This window comes from Gadus chalcogrammus, chromosome 9 (genome assembly GCF_026213295.1).
Source record: "Gadus chalcogrammus isolate NIFS_2021 chromosome 9, NIFS_Gcha_1.0, whole genome shotgun sequence".
Lineage (NCBI taxonomy): Eukaryota > Metazoa > Chordata > Actinopteri > Gadiformes > Gadidae > Gadus > Gadus chalcogrammus.
Window position 1 is genome coordinate 17,278,509 of NC_079420.1, and position 20,854 is coordinate 17,299,362.

Sequence of the window (20,854 nt, forward strand, 5' to 3'; positions counted from 1 at the left end):
CTATCGAAGGACACACTTGTTAAACGTAGGCAGGGCAAAAGGGCAACGTTTTTTGTATTTACCGAAGCGTATTTTTTTTACTGGTTACTATTTACTGTAAATATAGATACCCAACCCATTTATGAATCTGTATCCCTTCTATGTAATATATTAAATCTATTTTTTCTCAACTAATTGTACATTGCAGAATAGTAAATCGGCTTAACTCTAAATATTAGTAGGCCTATCTGGGCAACTGCATATTTGCAATTTATTTGCAGAAATAAAAAAACAGTTACGTTTAACAAAAAAGAAACAGGACACATGTGACTTGGTAAACATACATATATTTAATTGATAAAAAAGCCTTTCACCAGAACGTACACATTTAAATATAAACACATTCAACATCTTGTCATGAATAAAACCCTGCTAATAAAAAATTTGCCCACTGTTAGACTGCAACATGCTGCACCAAGCGATTCTCTACATGAACCATTCAATGATACAAATGTTAAAAATGTATAGCACAGGCTTACTCCTGACAACAATTCTAGTTTTAAGGCAGATATGTTTTATTGGTATGGTTGGTGAATATTAATAAAGAAGTTTAATCTAATAATAATATGCATATTTATGTATTTATTTTCAGTAATATTGTCCCTGGAGTGACAGCGATAGTATTTGACAAAACTGTGAACATTTTGCAATAATGTAAAACATTGTATTTCCATTATGCAATTGTGTTCCTAATTCTTAGCAGAGAAAGAAACAATATAAGCCAATAAATCCAGAATAGGGTGGTCAATACATGGCTTGTACAACTGAAGGCTTTAATGCAACAAATTCGTTTTTTACAATTATGTTCTTATTCCGTCATGTGCTTCTTAGTGCATACAATATAAATCTCAAAGAGGTGATGGAGTGTTCATTTCAAACAAACTCAAAACAAACACAGCAAGTGGGCTGATAAATAACAGAAGGTAGTGAGAATGTTTGGATTGTATTTAACTAAAACTAATGGCATATGCCCAACCTTCTAGTAGACACACCTTAATAATACATTTATGGGTTACCTCATGCGTACTAGATACCAAGCAACAAGCTGAAGACATTTCAGGAGCTGCTTAAGATAGTAAGCTACATAATAGTTCCTTCAGATACAGGTCAACAAGGACTTCTTAATCACATTCCCTGTTCCTTCCAGCCCAATCAGATGTTGCACAGTGTATGGTCATGTGTTCATGCAAGTCACACAGAGACCCTACAGTGAATGGTTCCCCATCCACCTCTCGGATTATGCCCAAATGATTGCTTAAGAAACTAAACTGGTCGGCACCATCGAAGCAGTAGCCAATCCTTCTTCTGGACTCCAGCTTTATGTAATTTGAAATATAAAGAAAAGACTAGAGCTTACAATATCAGGGGGAATCCTCCACCTAGACTGTGCAAGTAACAGACATTTATTACTCTCTATTACCCTCCTATCCTCTGTTCGGGCGGACGGAAGTAGTTATGTGTTTTCCCTTTAAATGGCATGTTATCTTGTTATTAACTGTTGAGAGCTAATGGAAATAATGGCAAATGCGGCTGATAAATTTGTTTTAAGCATTGTTACAAAGATAAAACAAAAGAATTGCATTTATAACAAAGATGTTCTGACTTATAAGACAAATTTAAAAATAAACATTAAAACAAATTGGGTGACTTTTAATTGAATAACTACAATACCACTTTGGTTATAAAAGAGGGAAAATATTCACAAGGCCATTTAATAATTCTATGTTGAAACATAAAATAGATACAAGATATTGTATATGCTGTTATAGTGTAGTGTGTTTTTAGGGCTATTTTAATACTGCTAAAAAATAAAGCAAACTGATAAGTGCACAGTCAGTAGCCTTGGTTAGCCAGTTTTTATTTAATCTTCCCATCAAAGTGTTGGTTTTAATGGCTTCACACCAAACATAACAATGTTTGGAGCAAACAGTTTTTAATTTAAATTAGGTAAATAAAGTAAAATTAACACAATTATTTATTTATTTTCTCTCTGAGCATGACAGAAACAGAAGCAGAATGAGTTGGTGAACTTCCATGTCTTGTTACCATGAGCCGCATCATATCATTACTTTTACACCATGACATGAACACTTTGCCTTTGATTGGCATTCCAATGCGGCTCATTGGCAAAAGTGAATTCTATTATAAGTGAGTCTGACCATACACAATAAAGTTCTATGTTTCCAGAAATGAAAAGTCTTAGATTTCAGTCAAAGTTTATGGCTGCTCAGCTGTCCAAGTCAGGATTCACTCTAGCAGTGCAATGAAAAGCAAAGCTTTTACATCAAATTATTTAGGGCAAATGGTCGGGGTCAACTACTCAATCATATATGATGGTTGCTACAATTTCAAACCGATTTTATATGGTCACAATGGTCAATTCACAAGTGGACCAAGATAAGCAGTAACAGGTGAGTATATTAAAGGTGTAGTGTGCATAATTTAGCATAATCTATTCTACACACTGCAGCTTTAAGTTTGGATTATAAAATTGCCAAGCTTTTTTTGTGACAAATATTTATTGTTTAGCCGTCTTTCTAAGAGAGAATGAAAAAAAAAATCATAGTAATAATCTGACACGTCTGAATGGAAATTAAAAATAACTGAGCCATTGGTCATGGTTTCATACTGACTGTAGAAAAATAAAGAAAATCCCAGAGAATCAATTGTGTCTAAGGAAGTCGGCTTAGTAGTTCCTTAGTAATTCCTTGTTATGGTGATCATGAAACCAATTGTATAGTCTTCGTATCATGGAAGGGGATTTGACAATGCAACAGACCATGACAGAAATTGATTCACCAATTGCTTTCAACCATAACTTCTCTGAAGTAAGATAAGGTAACGTTGGCAAACCAATCTACACAGCTTTCATGCTATTACTAGGAACGGAAAGAAAACAATGTACATACAATGTACACAATGCACATACAATATATAATATATATATATATATATTATATATTATAAAATATGTGTCGACTGGAAGGTATATATAACAATATATATCTAGATTCTGTATGTAGATAGATACTGACTGTGTAAACACGACCATCACAAAAAACCTGAAACCTCTCCTGGCTCTTATCTTTCCTACGATTGACAAATAATCCTCTTTGGAAGTGAAGTTGTCCTCCTGAAACGACTTTCCAGGCTTCAAGCAGAATTCTGCACTCCCTACTCATGAACAGTTATTGTGTCCAATCAAGGATCTGTCTCTTGTATGACCTATTCCTTTCCTTTCAAGTGCAGCTTTGGGAAAGTATTCACGTAGGCAAACTTTAGAAATAACATACGTAACCTTAGTTTTTGGGTAGAATATCCCAAAAAAATTGTCTTTCATTTTGAGATCTTGTCTCATCCCCAATCGGTCCATTGGTAGGATTAGCTTCCACCATTTGCCTCACCTTGGAAGCTGCGGCTGTCGCTGGGTTACTTTTCTGTCTTTCTTCGAGCGAGAGTTTCCACACACTGCAAAAAAAAGATTTCAGAAGTCTTTTTCTTTTGGAAATCATTTGTTTATATATTACATCACTTTCTAATGTTTAGTGCAGGTATAAAATGATTCGGTGTAAATAATTGACTGCCGTCTTTGGTTGACTGGTTTACCTTTGAAATGTATTCACGACTCTCTTAAGCCCAGTTCAGACCAAAGATTCGCCTTGCAACGACTTGCAACTCGCAACTCCTTACATTGATCTTAAAATAAATCATTACCCCTTGGGCCACCTCATATTTGAGATGCCTTGAGTCCTCACAGAGTTTGCTCGATGTAGTAGTACTTCATATATCTTCTGTGATTAAATCTACTACAGAATCAGGATGATTTAGGAATAACATTAGGACTTCCAAAATGTGTTTTCCAGACTGTTACAAATTCAACCAAACTGTTAAACATTTTTAACAGTAAAAAATTAGATTGAAAAGGAGTCTAAATCTCACAAAGAAGGTCTACATTTGAGGACTAAATTGCCTGTAGAAAAGCTGCTAAAGGTCATGTACCTAAAGATTATATTTAGGAATAACCAAATCTCTCAAAAATGAAAATACAACGTTGTGCATCACAATCATTACTGTAATTTCAGTGGGGGTAACAACAATTGCAATAAGGAAAGCTGAGTTAGGTCTTCAAATAATAATAAAATAATATGTGTAAGAATCAGAAATTCCTTTTCGTTCCTGGCCCATTTGGTCGGTAAGTGAACTTTGGCCTGCTCAAGCTTGTGCATCCTACACAAAAATCCTACACGTAAACTTTAGCTTTAAACCCATTATGAAGTCAGTAGATTACAGTACAGTGGGCAGAGAGCAGACACACACACACGTGCACAGGTTCACATCATACTCACAGTCAATCTGGGGATGAACCTGGGAGAAGCACTCCCCAAAGAGACAGCGCATGGAGCGCTGGAAGTTATCAAGGAGCTGCTTCGGGGGGACGAACCGCCAGCTGGTCTCGGGTACGTTGTCCAGGTGTTCCGTCATCCTGTCCAACTTCTCCTGTACCTTCTCTGGGAGTTCTCTCTGGAACGCCTGGGCACAGCCAAAAACACATGTACTTAGATACATGAAATGCCTTGAGAATGAACATGTATAGGAAACAGGGTTCCCAAGCTTTGATCAAGGTGATAAAAGGGAAAAACTAATGTGTGGGGGACATGCGAGAGAAGTCGATAACGTAACTGGCTCTGGCAGCGTTGCATTGATACACTGACCCATGCATGCTGTTGGTACAGGAGTAGCTTTGGATCGGGGTCCATGAGATATGTGGACAGAATGGATGGTCGGTTTGGAGACAGCAAGGAGACTGCACTATACTAGGTAGTGGTGCAGGCGTGCATGGTTGCAAGACCCGAGCAATGCCCCAGAGCAAGAACCTCCAGATCTTAGCGTTCTCTGTGACACACGACCACCAAGAAAGAGCATTTGGATCAAAGGTCCAAAACACCACAGAACCTATTGTGCCAGGGAAGTAAGTAAGTAAGTAAGTAAGTAAGCTTTATTTGTACAGCGCCTTTCACAGACCAGGGTCACAAGGCGCTTCACAATATTGCCACACAATCACCCATTCATACACACATTCATACACCAACGGCGGAGTCAGCCATGCAAGGTGACAGCCAGCTCGTCGGGGGCAGTTAGGGTTAGGTGCCTTGCTCTAGCACACCTCAACACTCAGCTAGGAGGATCCGGGGATTGAACCAACAACCTTCAGGTAAGCAGCCAACCCGCTCTACCTCCTGAGCTACTGCCGCCCTAAGTAGAACGTAAGAGGATATCCTTGGGCCAATGGTGACACCTAGTGCTCTCCAACTGACAAAGCACTCCATCATACTTGTCTTGAATCGAGAGCAGCTCCATCCCCAGAGGGAAACACCTTCATAGAGCCCGGTGTGACCGGGAAGACATGCAAGGGTACAGCCAATAGCTGACTGTGGGTGAGGCAGATCATTAAGAATGTGGCAGTCATTCAATTATTGCTTTATTCGTTTTTAATGATTTCAATTCCTTAAAAGGTGCAATGTGTGAGATTAGTCCAACTGTCGAATCAGTCCTCAACAAAATACCTATTGGCATAACCGAGGACAGGCACGGTCACTCTCAACTGAACATATCGTTAAGCTTATTTACAGAGTGTGTGTTTGGCGTTAAGTTTTTCTCCATGTGATCCGGTAAGTTAGAGCTAGCATTACATGCCCAGCTTACTTTTGACCGGAGGTTATAATACACCCTCTAGGCTCCTTCATCCTCTCAAGCTAGACTGGGGGCAGACTGGACGCTGCAGGGACGTAAACGGCCTCTTGAGCTAAAACGTGGTAGCACGAGACAGCACGAGCCAAGGCTAGCTGGGCTTGCTGCTACCTTAAGAAAATATATCTGCAACACAATGAATAAATGTGTTTGATATAACTTCAAAACTGTTATTTCTTCACATTTTGTTGGTAATTTAGCTACATTTTTAATCTTTTAAACCAACAATCGTACACGACCCGTAGCACCTGTAAGCTGTGCTGATCTCTTAATCCCAATGATCCCAATGGCCTGGCTCTAAGAAGCTACATTTTTGGAAGCTAAATGTCTTTTTCTGCGATTGAACTAGAATTACACACATTAAAAACAACCTTTGATCCAAGACCAGGTACAAACCGCAGCTCAAAATAGAAAGGCACAGAAATGGTATCAAGCCAACCCTCCACTTGACCTCTCTACAAGATGGATCAAAGTCTGCACAATCTAACACTCCGAAGAATCCCACTGTTTCCAATATCTAGGTGTTTTTAATGGACTTCTTGATGAACAAAAGATCTGCCCTCCAACCAACCTTAATCACCCTTCTATACATCAACTTTTGAATGTTAGTGAGCCAACAGTTAATATGCTGTGCCTTTGATGTTCACAAAAATGTGTGGATAGATATTCGATGGGTGAAATGATGTTTGTGATTACCGCATTTTAAGCATGGTTGATGGTTTCATTCTAATCAATGGATGGTATCTTTGTTTTCCCAGGAAAGCATTTGAGGTTTTATTTGTGTTTCAGAGATCAGCCCTTAGTCACTAATATGGGCTAAAAGGTATCCACCGATAGAGGCTAAGAGTAGTCCATTCAGATCTACCTTAACCATATTTCAGCAAGTGTTGGCATGCAGCAAGGGTCTGTCCCATCAACACAGTTAACATTGCCCATTTATTACAAGCCCAGAGGACAAATACCACGTTAATCCAGAAAAGAATGTCCCAAGTGCCAATGGATTGTAAGCTATACAGTTTAGTAACAGACAATCCTCAAATGAGATGACAGCAGGCATGAATCAAACCTAATTTAATAAAGAAAAAAAAAAAACAGCCCTAGAGCATTGCAGGGTGTCAACAGATGACACGTAAACCAGATTGAGAAAACATCTCCCTCTCTCTCCCTCTCATATAATAAGTGTTTATTATTCTTCTGTGAGGATGACAGATATTGATTGATGACATGATGATTGGTGCACCGTGCAAATGGATGCGTCTGTAATCTTTCTGCTGACTCTTTATTATTGTTTGACGTCACGCTGTGACCTGCTGCTGTGAGAGAGGCCTGTAACGCTGGGACACGACCCCGTGTGTGCCGTCTGTGTGCGTGGCTGCCGCCGGCGGCCTACCTCAGACGGGTGCGACTGAACAAAGATCCCCTCTGCGTCCCTGAAACGGCGCTCCAGCTCGGCGCCGTAGCGCCGCGAGGGGTGCCTCTCCGGGATCACCCGCAGGATCTGGGGAAGGAGAGGGGAGGAGGAGGAGGGAAGAGCCGTGAGGCTTCGGTTGGCCATCGCATTACATTAGATAGGACATTTTTTGGGGGGTCAAAGTAAAACACTATGCATGGGAGTTAACTACTGAACTGCTAATGCTGAGGACTCGACTTTAAATCTTTTCTATTTGGGTTTCCGTACCTTTTTCAGGATGCCGTGATTGACATGAAACCACAACCTCTGGAGAGCAAACATCTCCAAGTTGTTGATTTTTAACTTCTGAAGGGGGAGGGGAAAAGAGACACAGGGTGAGGAAGGTGTTCAAAGAGATGGTGCACAAATCCAAACCCCCCCCCTACAGGCAGGTTAATGGGCTTCCCCAGAGAGACAGACGGAGAGAGCGGAGGGACATTAAAGATACGGGGAGTCATCCTTACCAGCCTGCTGATGTTGGAGGGCTTGAAGACCTCCTCGTAGTGAACCCTGATGGTGTAGTTGATGGGGAAGTTATGCTGCTGCAGTGGAAAAGAGGGGATGGGGGGTGTGGAGACATTGAACACATTTTGGATTAGGAGTGGAACTGTTGGACTTGATAAACTGAATAAAGGGCTCCATTGGCTTTCACCCCTGCCTGCACTGCCCCCCAGCCCACGATTGATGATGATGGCTTTCTACTAGTTGACCCTGCACTCTCAATCCTGTGGTACATATGAGCATTCACTTAGCTGAGGGGTTGCATTATTTATTTAAAAAAGGGTATCTCATAAGTAAAGGAATATGCCCACCTAATAATACAATACATAGACACAATCCATGTTAATTCTCACAAAATGAAACACTACATTTATCGTGCTGCTATTTAATCACCATGTATTTCCGCCTCTGGCTGAGGTTGCTGTTGATGGTTCTCAGGGCCGTGCACATTCCAGGGGGCGTGGGGGCCAGGAGCACCGGTACCAGCAGTAATAGGCCTGGAAGAGAGGGACAGTCACTACTCCATTAGCCACATTGTTAGCGGAGCGTTACCAAAAACATCACTAAAAGCGAAACGTGAAGACGCACACATGCATACATTCAGGCACGCTCGCACACACACACACACACACACAAACACAGGAATGACAGAAATAAAATTGGGCTACGCATTGCGTTCGCTTTTCAGATAAATAGATTAACCAAAAAAAGCATTATTGTTGGATGTCAACTTTAGACTTTTGTCTCAGTGTCGCCGTCAGAAGTACACAATCTTTTACATCATGCACATGTTGTGGTAAGATTTATGTCCCGGATAAAAACGACTTTGGGGGAGAAACTGTATCTCAAACAAGAGGATGGATGATAAAAACAAGATGAACCAGAACCCCGTCAACCAGTTGCAAACACACGCCAAATCCTTAACTCATCCCTCGCTCCAAGGGGCAATATGACACCGCTACTTGTGCTTCGCCATTCAAGTTCATTCATTACGTGCATTCCTTTAAGGACACAATTTTCACATTTATCCGGAACTTTTAGCATACAAATCAAAAGCAGGTTTCCACTGAGTAGTTCGAGTTCGTCATAATGCTCAAGAGCATGTACAGGCTGAGGTATGTTGGGAAAGAATCTTTGGATCTTTGGGCCGTGGGAAACAAACCCGTAACTCATTACACCACAGGTGTTGAATGATCATGGTTTAGCCAGCTAGCTACCCTTAGGTTAAGGCAAAAGCTGCAGGACAGAATGTCGGTGTGGAGGATGCTTGTTAACAGCAGGCCACAGATTCATCACCTCTCAAAACGTTTCCTTAAATATGGCACTTACGCATCGCAACGTCAATGAACACCCATTTACTCTGGTTTAGATTTCCCCAGCGGATATGAATGGGAGGCTTAGGACCTCAGTTTAATCTGTAACCACTATTGAATCACTGTGTGTTGAAAATGTGTTGTGGTTTGGTTCAGTCTTTTGGGACATTGTGTCTCATAGTTGAACCATCAACGTCTGGGATATGCGTTCTCCGTTGGTCCACAATTAGGAAAAATAACGTTAATTATCTTTCTTCTCTGCACGTCTGTTGTAAATTATGTTTCTTGATCTGGATCTGTGTTGAATTGACACATCTTACAAATGTTAACATGCAAGAAATAAAAGGGAAAACGAACCAAGCAATGCATTTTTAATCCTAAAATAAGTAATAGCTAATTCTTTATTGATGTGTTATTAGGGATAGTTATTCATATCATTCCATACTACCTACTATGTGTGACCAAAGATATATCTCTAAAGTTTCCAATGCTGACTCCATTATTAACATTGATGATTCATACATTTAAAAATGTATGAATCATCATTGTTAATAATGGAGTCAGCAGTGGAAACTTGCACATTTAGATTAGATTAGATTAGATTCAACTTTATTGTCATTGCACAAGTAAGGACAACCAGTACAACGAAATGCAGTTTTGCATCTAACCAGTAGTGCAATCAATAAAACGTTATTGTTAAAGCAGCGCTATAAGAATAATAATAATAATAATAATACATAGGACACAGATAGCAGATAGCAGCTGGTCAACAAAGTTAAAAATATCCAGTCAGTTTTTAAGTGCATTTAGCTCTGAGGGTCCATAGAATGCACTATGAATATAAAGTGCAAGTAATACATAAATGGTTAATTAACCCATCACATGCTAACTTTGTAACATAAGGCATCAACCCATCCTGGATTATCATCCTGAAGCGCGCGCACACACACACACACACACACACACACACACACACACACACACACACACACACACACACACACACACACACACACACACACACACACACACACACACACACACACACACACATACACCCTTCATAAGCTAACATGAAAGGTGTTTTATTAACGTAGCCTAAATGGGAAAATATTGTTTAAGTAATATATATTCAACCCTAACCTGTTGAGTCTTGAAGGGCTCTGACGTTGGGTCACATATTCAAAATAAATAGACCATTTCAGCAAATCAATCTGAATCTACGCCCAAATGAAGGGCTAGGAAAGACATGTTTTACAAAGTAAAATAATACTATGTGAAAAAGGATTATTTGATGTAAATGCTAATATAACAAAGCTTGGTTTAAACAACCATAATAAATGGTCAACAAAAATATGAACTATACACCATATAAAACAAATAAGCTTCTATACCATGTAAATTAATCAAATAAGCCTCCCCAACTTCCCCCCTTTCGGAGTCAACTCTGTACTGCAAATCAACTCAGACATGTAAATTGATAAGCAGAGAGCCGTCCAGACCGTGAGAACCTCTTTGAAGTTGACCCTTTGCTCCTCTATAGCCCACCTAAATATTTGAGTTTACAGCCCTCCGCTATGAGCTGCCTCTTTCCCGGATGCGCTGCCCCTTCCAATAAACCTTTTTTAATGGGAAACCCAGAGGATGCTAGTTATCAGTGACTGATTTGTTATGACGCCATTCTTCTTCTTTGGAATTGGTGTATTATGCAGTCATGGGTTGTGTACTAATGCTGTGAAGGGCTCTCTTGTGAAAGAGGCTGATCTCATTAAATGATCATTTGAAAATATATACAATATATATATTTCTATAAATGAGTACTGGCTATTATCTAATATATATACATATCCTTTTCTCTTATAAAGTAATAACTTTTCACTTCTTTGTCCCCATTATCAACCACAGATGCTTTAAACACTGCTTTATTTAACCTCTTTTTTCTTTGACCTTTTCTCCCTGCTACTTTGGCTGTGCAATATTAAAATGCTTGTGTACTGACACACCTCTTCTTGTGTAACCTCGCTGGTATTGAGCAGAGAACACACACACACACACACACACACACACACACACACACACACACACACACACACACACACACACACACACACACACACACACACACACACACACACACACACACACACGGTCTGCTTCCGATACTACTGCACGGTACTGAATCCCTTGTAAATAATGATACAATCAATGCCCAGCGGGGATAGCAGCCTTGTTTACACAAGCTTAAAATCAGATGCATTGTGGTGCATGAACTCGCTCGTATATTTGGTGAACGGTGAACTGAAGGTTCCCATTTGCAGCTACTGAATGTGAGCGTCGTGCACTCTGGCGATAGTGAACGACGCTCACCCACTGTTTAACGGCATGGCTTCTTAAAACTACAACGTAGCTACAGCTGAAGCCAATAGTGCATTGGAATATTCAAAAGAGTTTTATGAACAAACGAGTACAGATTTGAACGGTAAAATACACTTGTTTATATGCAAATTGTGCCTTCCAGTTTCGGGTCTGGGCAAACAAGTCGAAACTCGACTTGTTTAAACGAATTTAAAAAGACATATCGAACTGAAGAATCCGACCAGTCTGGGGAAATATTGCCGCTTAATGACGATCATCACAAGAAGGGTAAGCCCTGAGCCAACAGCCGCGAAGTTCCTCCAACCCAGTCAAACTGTCTTGGCTTTCAAAAGTAATCTTGATTCTACAGTAGTATATAATTTCTAACCCTAAATAATTTCGTTTGGGTAGGGGGCAATCAACGTGGGGGGCTGGGGATGGATGAGTAGGAGGAGGTTCTACTGAAAATAATAGAATAGAAGAAAATAATAAGAAATCAACATGAACAGTTCATTTTCTGGGACTGAACTTCGTTAAAAATTCTAAATTGTGAACTATGAACATGAACTAGTTCATTTTAAACTGTGTTACCTGAACTATGAGATAGCTCTTGTGAACTTGCAACCTAACCATGTTTCAGTTGGTACAAGTTTTGCTGCAATTTCAATAAATGTCTTGTTTTGTGTTTTTCTAAATAGGCCTCTTGCCCCCGGGCCAACGTTTGTTGCGATGCAGAGGAACATCTGCCCACTTCTATAACATGGGTGTGCATAACTTCCATCTCTAACTTCCATCTACTCCATCTCTAACTTCCATCTATAACATAGATTGAAGGCACAGCTGTATCTTCCGAAAATCTATGAATTAATTTGAAAAAATAATTTCTCAAATTACAAATCACAAAGAGTTTGAGAGGAACAGAATCACATGAAAATGATGTTATGCTTAACACATTCACAGTTTAGTCTTCGCTTATTTCCATTGGCCAAAGAACATCCTATTACAAACTGCTTCACAGCACGCGACAGAGTGAACTGTGATAACTCTTTGTATGTGGTCTGCCATTCCTGGACAAATCATCAGAAGCTGTCGAGCCAAAAGTCCCATGAGGGCGCCATTTCTGCTCTACCTTCCTCAAGCACAAATTCTGTGTGTAGGGAGACAACTGATCATGTTGCAGGTTCTTGCGGTGCAGAAGTGGGACAAAAAACGTGCGATAGTGATAGTTTTACAGGTAACACTTTTACCTTCAGTTCAACAAGTAACAAACGCAAGGCAATCCAAATGGATACTCATTTCGTTAACATTAATCACAGTGTTTGTAATTGACCAGCCTAAATTGTACAACAATGTTTAGGATATATGTAATTCAACCCTGGCCTCCTGAGTGTTGAGAGGCTCTGACGTTTGGTCACATAATCACTAGCAAAGCAAATAAGACCATTTCTGCAAATCAATCTGAATATAACCACACATGAAGGGCTGCCAATGACATTCATTCCCAATGAAATATAATATATGTTTATACACTGTATGTTTTACGAAGTCAAATGAAAAGCATGCTGACCATCGAAGCCTTGGAAACAGAACCTTTGATGAAAATGCTTACATAACAAAGCCTGTTTTAAACAAACATAAGCAATTGTAGTGGAAAATATACTATACGCCACATAAAACATATAGGGCTGAGGATCAGTGACTTCTGTATTCTTTTTGCAATTGTACAATTATACTCCACATCTTAACTACAATCCTGAAATATATAACCATTATTTATAAAAATAATCCTACACTAAAGCGTAAAAGGTCTGCTTATAACAGCATAATACCAAACAGGCAAATTTTTTGATGTGATAATTTATAGGAAGACAAGACAATAACATGAATGATAACCTGAATCCGAAGCCCAGGGTGACATTTGTCAATCATATAGAAAGATAGCAGAAAAAAATACACACAATCCTCGGTCAATCTTTGCTTTCCCCTTTTGATCCAAAGGGGCTACTACGTTACTGCTACCTTCTGGGATGCTCGTATTCATCTTGACCACCTTAGGCAAGGTCATGCTATCTCTATATCAAGCTAGCCTTTAGACCCTTTACAGTAAAACATTTACATCATCCTAAACAGGATGTGTCTATCATCCTTCACAAACAACCTCTCAAACATCTAGCTTTCGATGATGAGAGCAGGTCCACATATTTGTTAGCTTAGGCACTTCTGTACATTGACACAAACTAGCTTCACTCATTTCAGTCTATTACATTTGAAAGCTAAGTTGGTAAAAACGTTTGTCTGTATGTTTGTGTGTGTGCGATTCTGCATGATACCTTTGATTGCGCACAAAAACTGAAACATTGGAGCAAGATGATCGTCAGGTTGATGTTTTCAACCCTCTCCTCATTCCAGTGACAGAATAAAGTGACTAGCCAAAGGACAATGTCTAGAGAGACAACACTTGATGTTATGATAAGGTGCACATGTAATGTAGGTCCTTAAGGTCATGGTAGGTCATAAATCATGCTAAATTACTTTTTTCTTTGCAAAGAATGTAGATTTATTTGTGAAAATATTTTTTTTTAATGTACTGAAAGAATACTGCTCATATATAAATATATTTTGATATCAATCATCATATATAGCTCACTGTCCGAGAGTCTCAGTGAACCACCAAATGTGATGATGACTTTTTTTTAATTTGTAGTTAAAAGGGTCCTTCTTTATTTTCACCACCAAGCATGCATGCAGACACACACACACACACACACACACACACACACACACACACACACACACACACACACACACACACACACACACACACACACACACACACACACACACACACACACACACACACACACACTTACCCAAGAGGCCTCCAAATAGGCAGGTTAAGACAGACAGCTGGACCATCGCCTGGGCTCTGACGTTCTGTTCCGCAGGACACTGGCACTCAACAGCATGTACACGGGGGGGCTCGCTCAGCAACTCCTCACACTTCCTGGGTCCTTCACAACTTCACTGCATTCTTCACCATGACTGGCATGGCGCAAGCGACACGCTGTAGACTAGCTTCACTGCTCACTGTTCCCTTGATACTAGATGCTTCCTGCAGAGGGAAAAGATCATTTTCAGTGAGTGATAGTCATCTTAAGTGGTGTCCCCTAAGGAGCAGCAAACACATAACCAAGCGCATAACCAAGCCCACCTCCCAAAAAGTGAGGAAGGACTTCATGAACTCCCTAAACCTGCAATATGTTGTTATCCCATTAGCAGCATCTAGTGTCTTGAGTTTTAGCTTCAGTTATCATTGCGGCTATATCATTGCCAACAGGGGAAACTATGAGAATCTCTCACGATGGAGGGGGGAGAAAAACGTGAAGATAATGAAAGTAAAGGTCAAGAGCAAAAAAGACAATAATAAGACAAAGAAAATCATCACAACTAGTTACGTCAAATGTTACACATACAAACACACAAGGTAATACATCCATGTTGGATTTGTTAGTATTTTGAGGTTGTTGGCAGTAATTCATCTTTGAATATTCTAGGATAAACTACTTTCCCAGATGAAAATGAACCAGGTAAATCCATCAAGCAGGGTTTTGTTATATAGGGAAAAAATATTCTACATATCTCCTCCAAAAGGAGATCTGTTTTGAATTACTCGCTGGATTTCGATTCATCATATGGCTTGTCAATTGTGGCATTCAAATATCAAGCAGGAAAAAGCACTGGCCCCTGCTGGACTTCCCCTAGAACCGCCCCTGCCTGTTAAGCCCCTTGCAATGACCACTCAGGCGACCTTTGCAATGACCACGCAAAAGCAACAATCATGGTGTTACTGTAGTAAGAAGGAGTATTATACTAGCCTATACTTTTAAAAGGTGTTTATGACTAAAGGGCTCTTTATGGTTCCACGTTGACGCAACGCAAGGGGGTTAGGGACCCATTCCGTCCTTGCGGACCCTCCTTGCGCCCACCGCAAGGGCCTGACGTGCACCTCCCAAAAATGTTGACCTTGCGTCGAGGCGAGGCAGCCGCAAGGAGGGCTGTGATTGGTCCGCTAACTACATCATTTCCGGCGATACGCTTTGTATGTAAAAAATCGAAGGCACACGCTAGTAATCTGTAAAAAGTTGAGACGCTTTGTATTCGGTCATCATAGACTTCGAATGTAATGACCAGAATGGAAAACAATGACCAACTAGTGGCCTATCTTCTGTTTTTGTTGCACATTGTTTGATTCGTATTCAGCTTTCAAGTTGCTAGAATCCATACCATACCACAATGAAAGTAGTAGACCAATTGTAAACTAATAGCATGCACACACAGACAAAGACCAACTATTTGTTCTCTCTTTACCACGGACATGCATATTAGCGCCACGTAAACCCGACGCAAAAAAACATAAAGGTTCACTACTAAGTTGAAGCGCCTGCGTGGTCAATGCATTGCGAGAACGTGGAACCATAATCAGCCCTTATCTCACTAGTGTGCTTGGAAACAAGGCAGCCACGGTCCGTGGCATCACTTTATTGAGCTCTTAAACTTTAGTGCACCAAACTATTTCAGAATAGGAAAACTAGTTCCCTCATACCAATGAAAACTAACTGGTATTTTATTAATTCTTTAAATAGATGTTATTTCTTTCAGAGACCAAGCTGCTTTTAGGCTGGTTTAGACACAGAAGTCAGAGTAAGACCCCATAACCAATATTACATAATAAGAATATGATTTTGCGTGCCAAATGAATTGGGTTTATTGTAGAGCCCTGTTAAGATCATAAAGCATCCAAGGGTGTAAATAATTGTTCTGCTCGTTATCGTTCATCTGAGCAATATGTACCTTACGGGTTGTGGAATGGCTAACAAGACAACGGTAAGTTTCATTTCACAGATGAGCAACAAAGCCAAACCATTTTCATGGAAAAAACTGAACCTTTACGCAGCTACACTCATTTCTACCATAGTGAAGGAATACAACATGTTAATTAAATCCCACCAACTGCTGCCCCATCACCCCTGTCCCCCAGACAGCAGAGGTCTGTTGAAAGAAAACAAGGCTGGACAAGGCTTAAACAAGAAATCTTACTACAAACATAATTGAGATCATCCGATTATCAACCGATTTGAACTTGAGTTTAATTGTATACATTAGTTGCTTAATTCATTTCATGAAAGTTATTCACATGTATGGTTTTCAATTTATTGATGTAGTATTTCAATAAGTTACCACCCTTAGTAAGTGAGAATTGAAGGTAGTTTGTTTTTGGTAAACCACACAATAATGATCACAGAAGGGATCCATTTAATTTATATTAAATTGGATATCCCTTAATCAAAGGTACAGTCTCAAAGGGCTTAACAGGCAGGGGCGGCTCTAGGGGAGGTCCAGCAGGGGCCAGTGCCCCCTGGAAAACTGAGCTTGTACCCCCCAACGGCCTCCCCCGTTTTTTTTTCCGTAAGCTTGCGATGGTGTGGCACTGACGCACAAGGTGGACCTTGAGATTTAGCAGAGAGCTTTACGGGTTAAATGTGTGTGCAGTGGCGCTGTAGTTGTGGAAGGGGACTGACTTCCCAGGGCCAAAATGCAGGGCAGACCCTCAGAAAGCCTGAAATTAAAAGTTGTTTTAAAATAGTTAGTGTCCTAACTCAATTGAAATTGGCTGAATCAGTTAAAAGACTTTGTGTTAGAAAATGTGGATGTTATGTGAGGCCCCTCTCACCCCTGACCAATTCGCAAAATGGTTTAGTCCTCCCTTTAACTTGGATTCTTCTCTTAGCTAATCGAGCGAGTGGACTGAGCGGCTGGACGACCAATGTGTGCAAGATACAAACTGAGGATAAACAACTAATTTCTTTCAAAAGAAAGATGAGCACATGTAAAATATACTACAAATGTAAAGATTCTCCGCTTTTAGTCTATCGTACATAGTTACGTATATTAAACACAAAACCAGCCCAAACAAACTAAGCATGTAAAGGGTAATGTATTCCATAACTGTAAAAGTGCAAAGCAATATCGATCTTTTCCAACTCCATTCACCTCCGATAACTGTATGAAAGCTAGACTCCACTGATCCAACAGCCAACACCATTTCACTCTGAACGAAATGCCCAAAACCATCAAGACAATCAACGATCAACTTACTTCCCCTTTTCTCTTTACAACTACAAATGATGTAAATTTGTGGTTTTTTTTCATAGCAATTGTATCGGATCACATAAACGGTTAAACAAGTTTCCTGGCCAATTACCACACCTTCCGCTGTTGCAGACATGCCTGGCCAGTGGCCAATGTAGAAACAGCCGCAAAGCCCCCAGACATAACCCCTACAGCACCCTGATGTCAGTGAACCGTGAATGGGATGTGTCCATCTCATCACATATGATGAGATGGACCCAGGTCTAATAGATGGTATACTGCTCAGTTTAAAAAAAAATCCTCATTGACGTGTTTTGACTCGTGTGATAAAATGGCGAATTTGCATCACTTTCCCAAGGCGAAGTCATGCCGTTTTGGCAGGTACTTCAGTAGGACAACCCATGCATTCTGCCGCAATGAAGATAATACAGATACAAAGACGTGCAGTATCCGTGTAAAATGGGTGTTTCACTTTTTGTATGGTAGCCTCACTTCTGGAGATTTCAATGAGAAACAAGATCAAATAAAAGGACGACATGGCAAAGTAGTTGGCGGGATCATTTGATATATTTAGGCCGCCTCGGAATTTGACTCTGTTTAAGATCGCTTTGGCTAAAGAATGCCTTCTTTCAATAGACACAATGATTACACGCAAAATATAATGCAACGTCAAAAAATTAAAAGAAGATAAGTTTACATACGTTTCTCAATTAGCTGGAAGTATACGGTTGATCCGTGCATCCTATGCGCACCTGTAGCCTACCTCAGAGTAGATCCGGGTCTTCAGGACTCCATCCAAGGCGCGCACACACGCGGCCCGCAGAGACAGCCCCTCCACTGCACGGAAACACAACTAGAGCCCTCCGTTCTACACATGAAGTAGATTATTCCCGTTTAGAGGTGAAGTGCATGCTATTAGAGAGGTAGAGGTATAATAATTCTAGCCTTTCGGCCTTAGGAACTGCTGTTTCAAAAAACGAATAGTTGAAGTAAGGAGAGTCCATTGAGTTTTCTCAGAGCGCTCTTAACTCCAGTGCCTGGGAAACACTCCTTGTCGTGACTGGGCTGTCCTCTCCTCCCCTTTAGTAGTTGGCAGCGCTGGGAGAAACCACAATGCGCTGGATAGGTCCCCAAATCCCCATTCCACTTCGACATCAACAATGCGTCATTAACCGTACGACTTGATGGTGACTTTGGCCTAACCCAAATCAATATTCCAACTAGTTTAGTTTCTGACCGTGTTTGGCACATTCTGACTCGATCCCGTAGAATAGCACTTCTGTGATGAGGTTAATTTGACTGGAGAAGAGGGCCCAGTCTGCGTCCCACGCGTGCTACACGGCGGTGGACCTGTGCACCTCTGGCTAGGCTTCAAAGCCCAATGGATTCCTTTAACTATCTATCTGAACACCTTCCGCCGTCTATAGGCTTACGTGTGAGCCAGTGGCACAGAAGGGTCTCCAGTTCACAGAGCCTTAATGACCTAATCTCATGGGATTGGCTGGTCTGTACAGTATTTAGCCACCGCGCCACAGCAGTCTGAAAAATGAATTGGAAAACTGTCTGGACTTTCATCTGTGACGGGGATATTTCCTAATTTGCTACCGCCGTATTTTTCCAGCAATATTACTTGTGTCGGATAGCCCTATCACATGTAAAATCCGAAATATATTGATTTTAGGATTTTTGTTGGATAGTTGTAGACTGCAGCAGACCTTTTCACAGTCGTCCCAACGACCACCACGGACATGAGTCAAAATCAATGATTGGAAAGTACTTAGCATCACTATCCATCCCTCGGTGAAAATGTATGGAGTGGTTTTCTGCTAGTGCATGTTAGGGAGATTCCATTAACACAAACCAGACCTAAAACCAACACACTCATACCCAACCCTTGACCACAACTCCCATCTTTTTGGATGAAATGGATGGTGTTCTCACATGGGAAACCCCGGGAAGAGACGAGACTGGCTGCATCTGGTCCTTCCATTTCAGTGGTGAGTTGTAGTAATAAAAAACTGACAGAGGATTTGTTTCTTACTTGACCAATGACTCAGCTTAGGCACACCTGTGACTGAATTAACACAATTGATTTAAACAGTTGGAGATAGATAACTGAAAGAAGGAAGATAATGGCTTAATAAATCGAAGCTGGATTTACGTGCATTTTGCCCTAAGGCATCAACGTCAACGAAATCTACCCTGTGACACTTCAAAAAACAGAGACAAAGCCTTATGGGTTAGTTTGCCTAATAGCCAGTCAAGGACAATTACATTTCACCAAAGTGCCTTTCAAAGGGTGCAACAATATTCACATTGAATGCATTCCGAATAGATTTTTCTTGATTTTAGGGTCATGTTTGTCCTTGGTCGGATAGAAATCCTTCATGTGTCCCATTGACTCGCCTTAACAATGACCGAAAGATGAGTTCCTTCCTGTGTTATTTGAACAAAGTTGACGATTGGAAGTTGATTAATGGAGGACATGCAATCGGATTGACACTTGCAATTTAAGAGGTGCTTGTATGTCCAGAAGCTTGTATTTCATTTGACTCATTGTATTCATCGCTTGTATTAATTTGTTTGTGTGTGTGTGTGTGTATGTGTATGTGTATGTGTATGTGTATGTGTATGTGTGTGTGTGTGTGTGTGTGTGTGTGTGTGTGTGTGTGTGTGTGTGTGCGTGCGTGCGTGCGTGTGTGTGTGCGCGAGTGTACGTATCAGATAGTTTGAATTTATGACCAATACTGGGTAACGACCAATACTCTGTAATGAGCCCTAATATGTAATGACAAATACTTTAAAATTACCAATGTTTTGTTATGAGGAACACTGTAAATACCAATACTGGCCATCATTTTGTAATGTGTAGCAGTCCTCCATAAAAGAGATGAGATGGGGGGGAAAGAGACAGAGATGGCGTGCAGAATCGACTCTTTCAGCGCTTGAGGTTAATTGAAGGGTCACTGAAAGTTTAAAGGTCAACACGTGGACGCATAAGAACACAGCAGTAAAATGCAAGTCACAGATGTAGGGCAATTTCAACTTTAACCCTAAACTTAAGCGCAAGACTCTTAGACAACAGGCCCCTAGACTAGAGGACACCTTCATACATTGCATATGAACCGTGGTTAATCATGAGCTCCTTTTGCTCCTGACAGCAAGGGGAATCCAGCTGAATGCTGTTATCTTGAGTAATTAAATAATTAAATAATTATTTTACGTACTTCTGTCATGCAATTGGACAAAAACATATTAAGAGTTTTTATGGTTGCTGAGGCTGTTACCAAAAGGTCCA

General features: G+C 40.5%; 1 protein-coding gene across 4 annotated transcripts; it reads right to left on the reverse strand.

The window, feature by feature from the left end:
* Window positions 1-214: 214 nt before the first annotated feature.
* LOC130388657 (interleukin-34-like) lies at window positions 215-18,926 on the reverse strand. Of its 4 annotated transcripts, none has more exons than XM_056598100.1 (8): window positions 18,320-18,926; window positions 14,277-14,518; window positions 8,132-8,235; window positions 7,702-7,776; window positions 7,466-7,543; window positions 7,178-7,285; window positions 4,386-4,569; window positions 215-3,507 (listed from the first exon to the last, which is right to left on the reverse strand). In XM_056598100.1, exons 2-8 carry the CDS (start codon window positions 14,320-14,322, stop codon window positions 3,440-3,442), a joined length of 663 nt encoding a protein of 220 aa, XP_056454075.1. In that variant the 5' UTR covers window positions 14,323-14,518; window positions 18,320-18,926; the 3' UTR covers window positions 215-3,439. The 4 variants fall into 4 exon arrangements, with proteins under 4 accessions (XP_056454075.1, XP_056454072.1, XP_056454074.1 ...); XM_056598097.1 differs by having other exon boundaries at window positions 7,702-7,779; window positions 18,320-18,922; XM_056598099.1 differs by having other exon boundaries at window positions 7,702-7,779; window positions 18,309-18,922.
* Window positions 18,927-20,854: the final 1,928 nt, after the last annotated feature.

Excerpts from the sequence above, each read along its gene's own strand:
- LOC130388657 (XM_056598097.1), bottom strand. The coding sequence starts at position 14,322 with ATGGTCCAGCTGTCTGTCTTAACCTGCCTATTTGGAGGCCTCTTGG. Across the intron at positions 8,236-14,276 it reads CCTATTTGGAGGCCTCTTGG|GCCTATTACTGCTGGTACCG; the intron begins GTAAGTGTGTGT and ends CCTCTCTTCCAG. Across the intron at positions 3,508-4,385 it reads GGTTCATCCCCAGATTGACT|TGTGTGGAAACTCTCGCTCG; the intron begins GTGAGTATGATG and ends TTTTTTTTGCAG.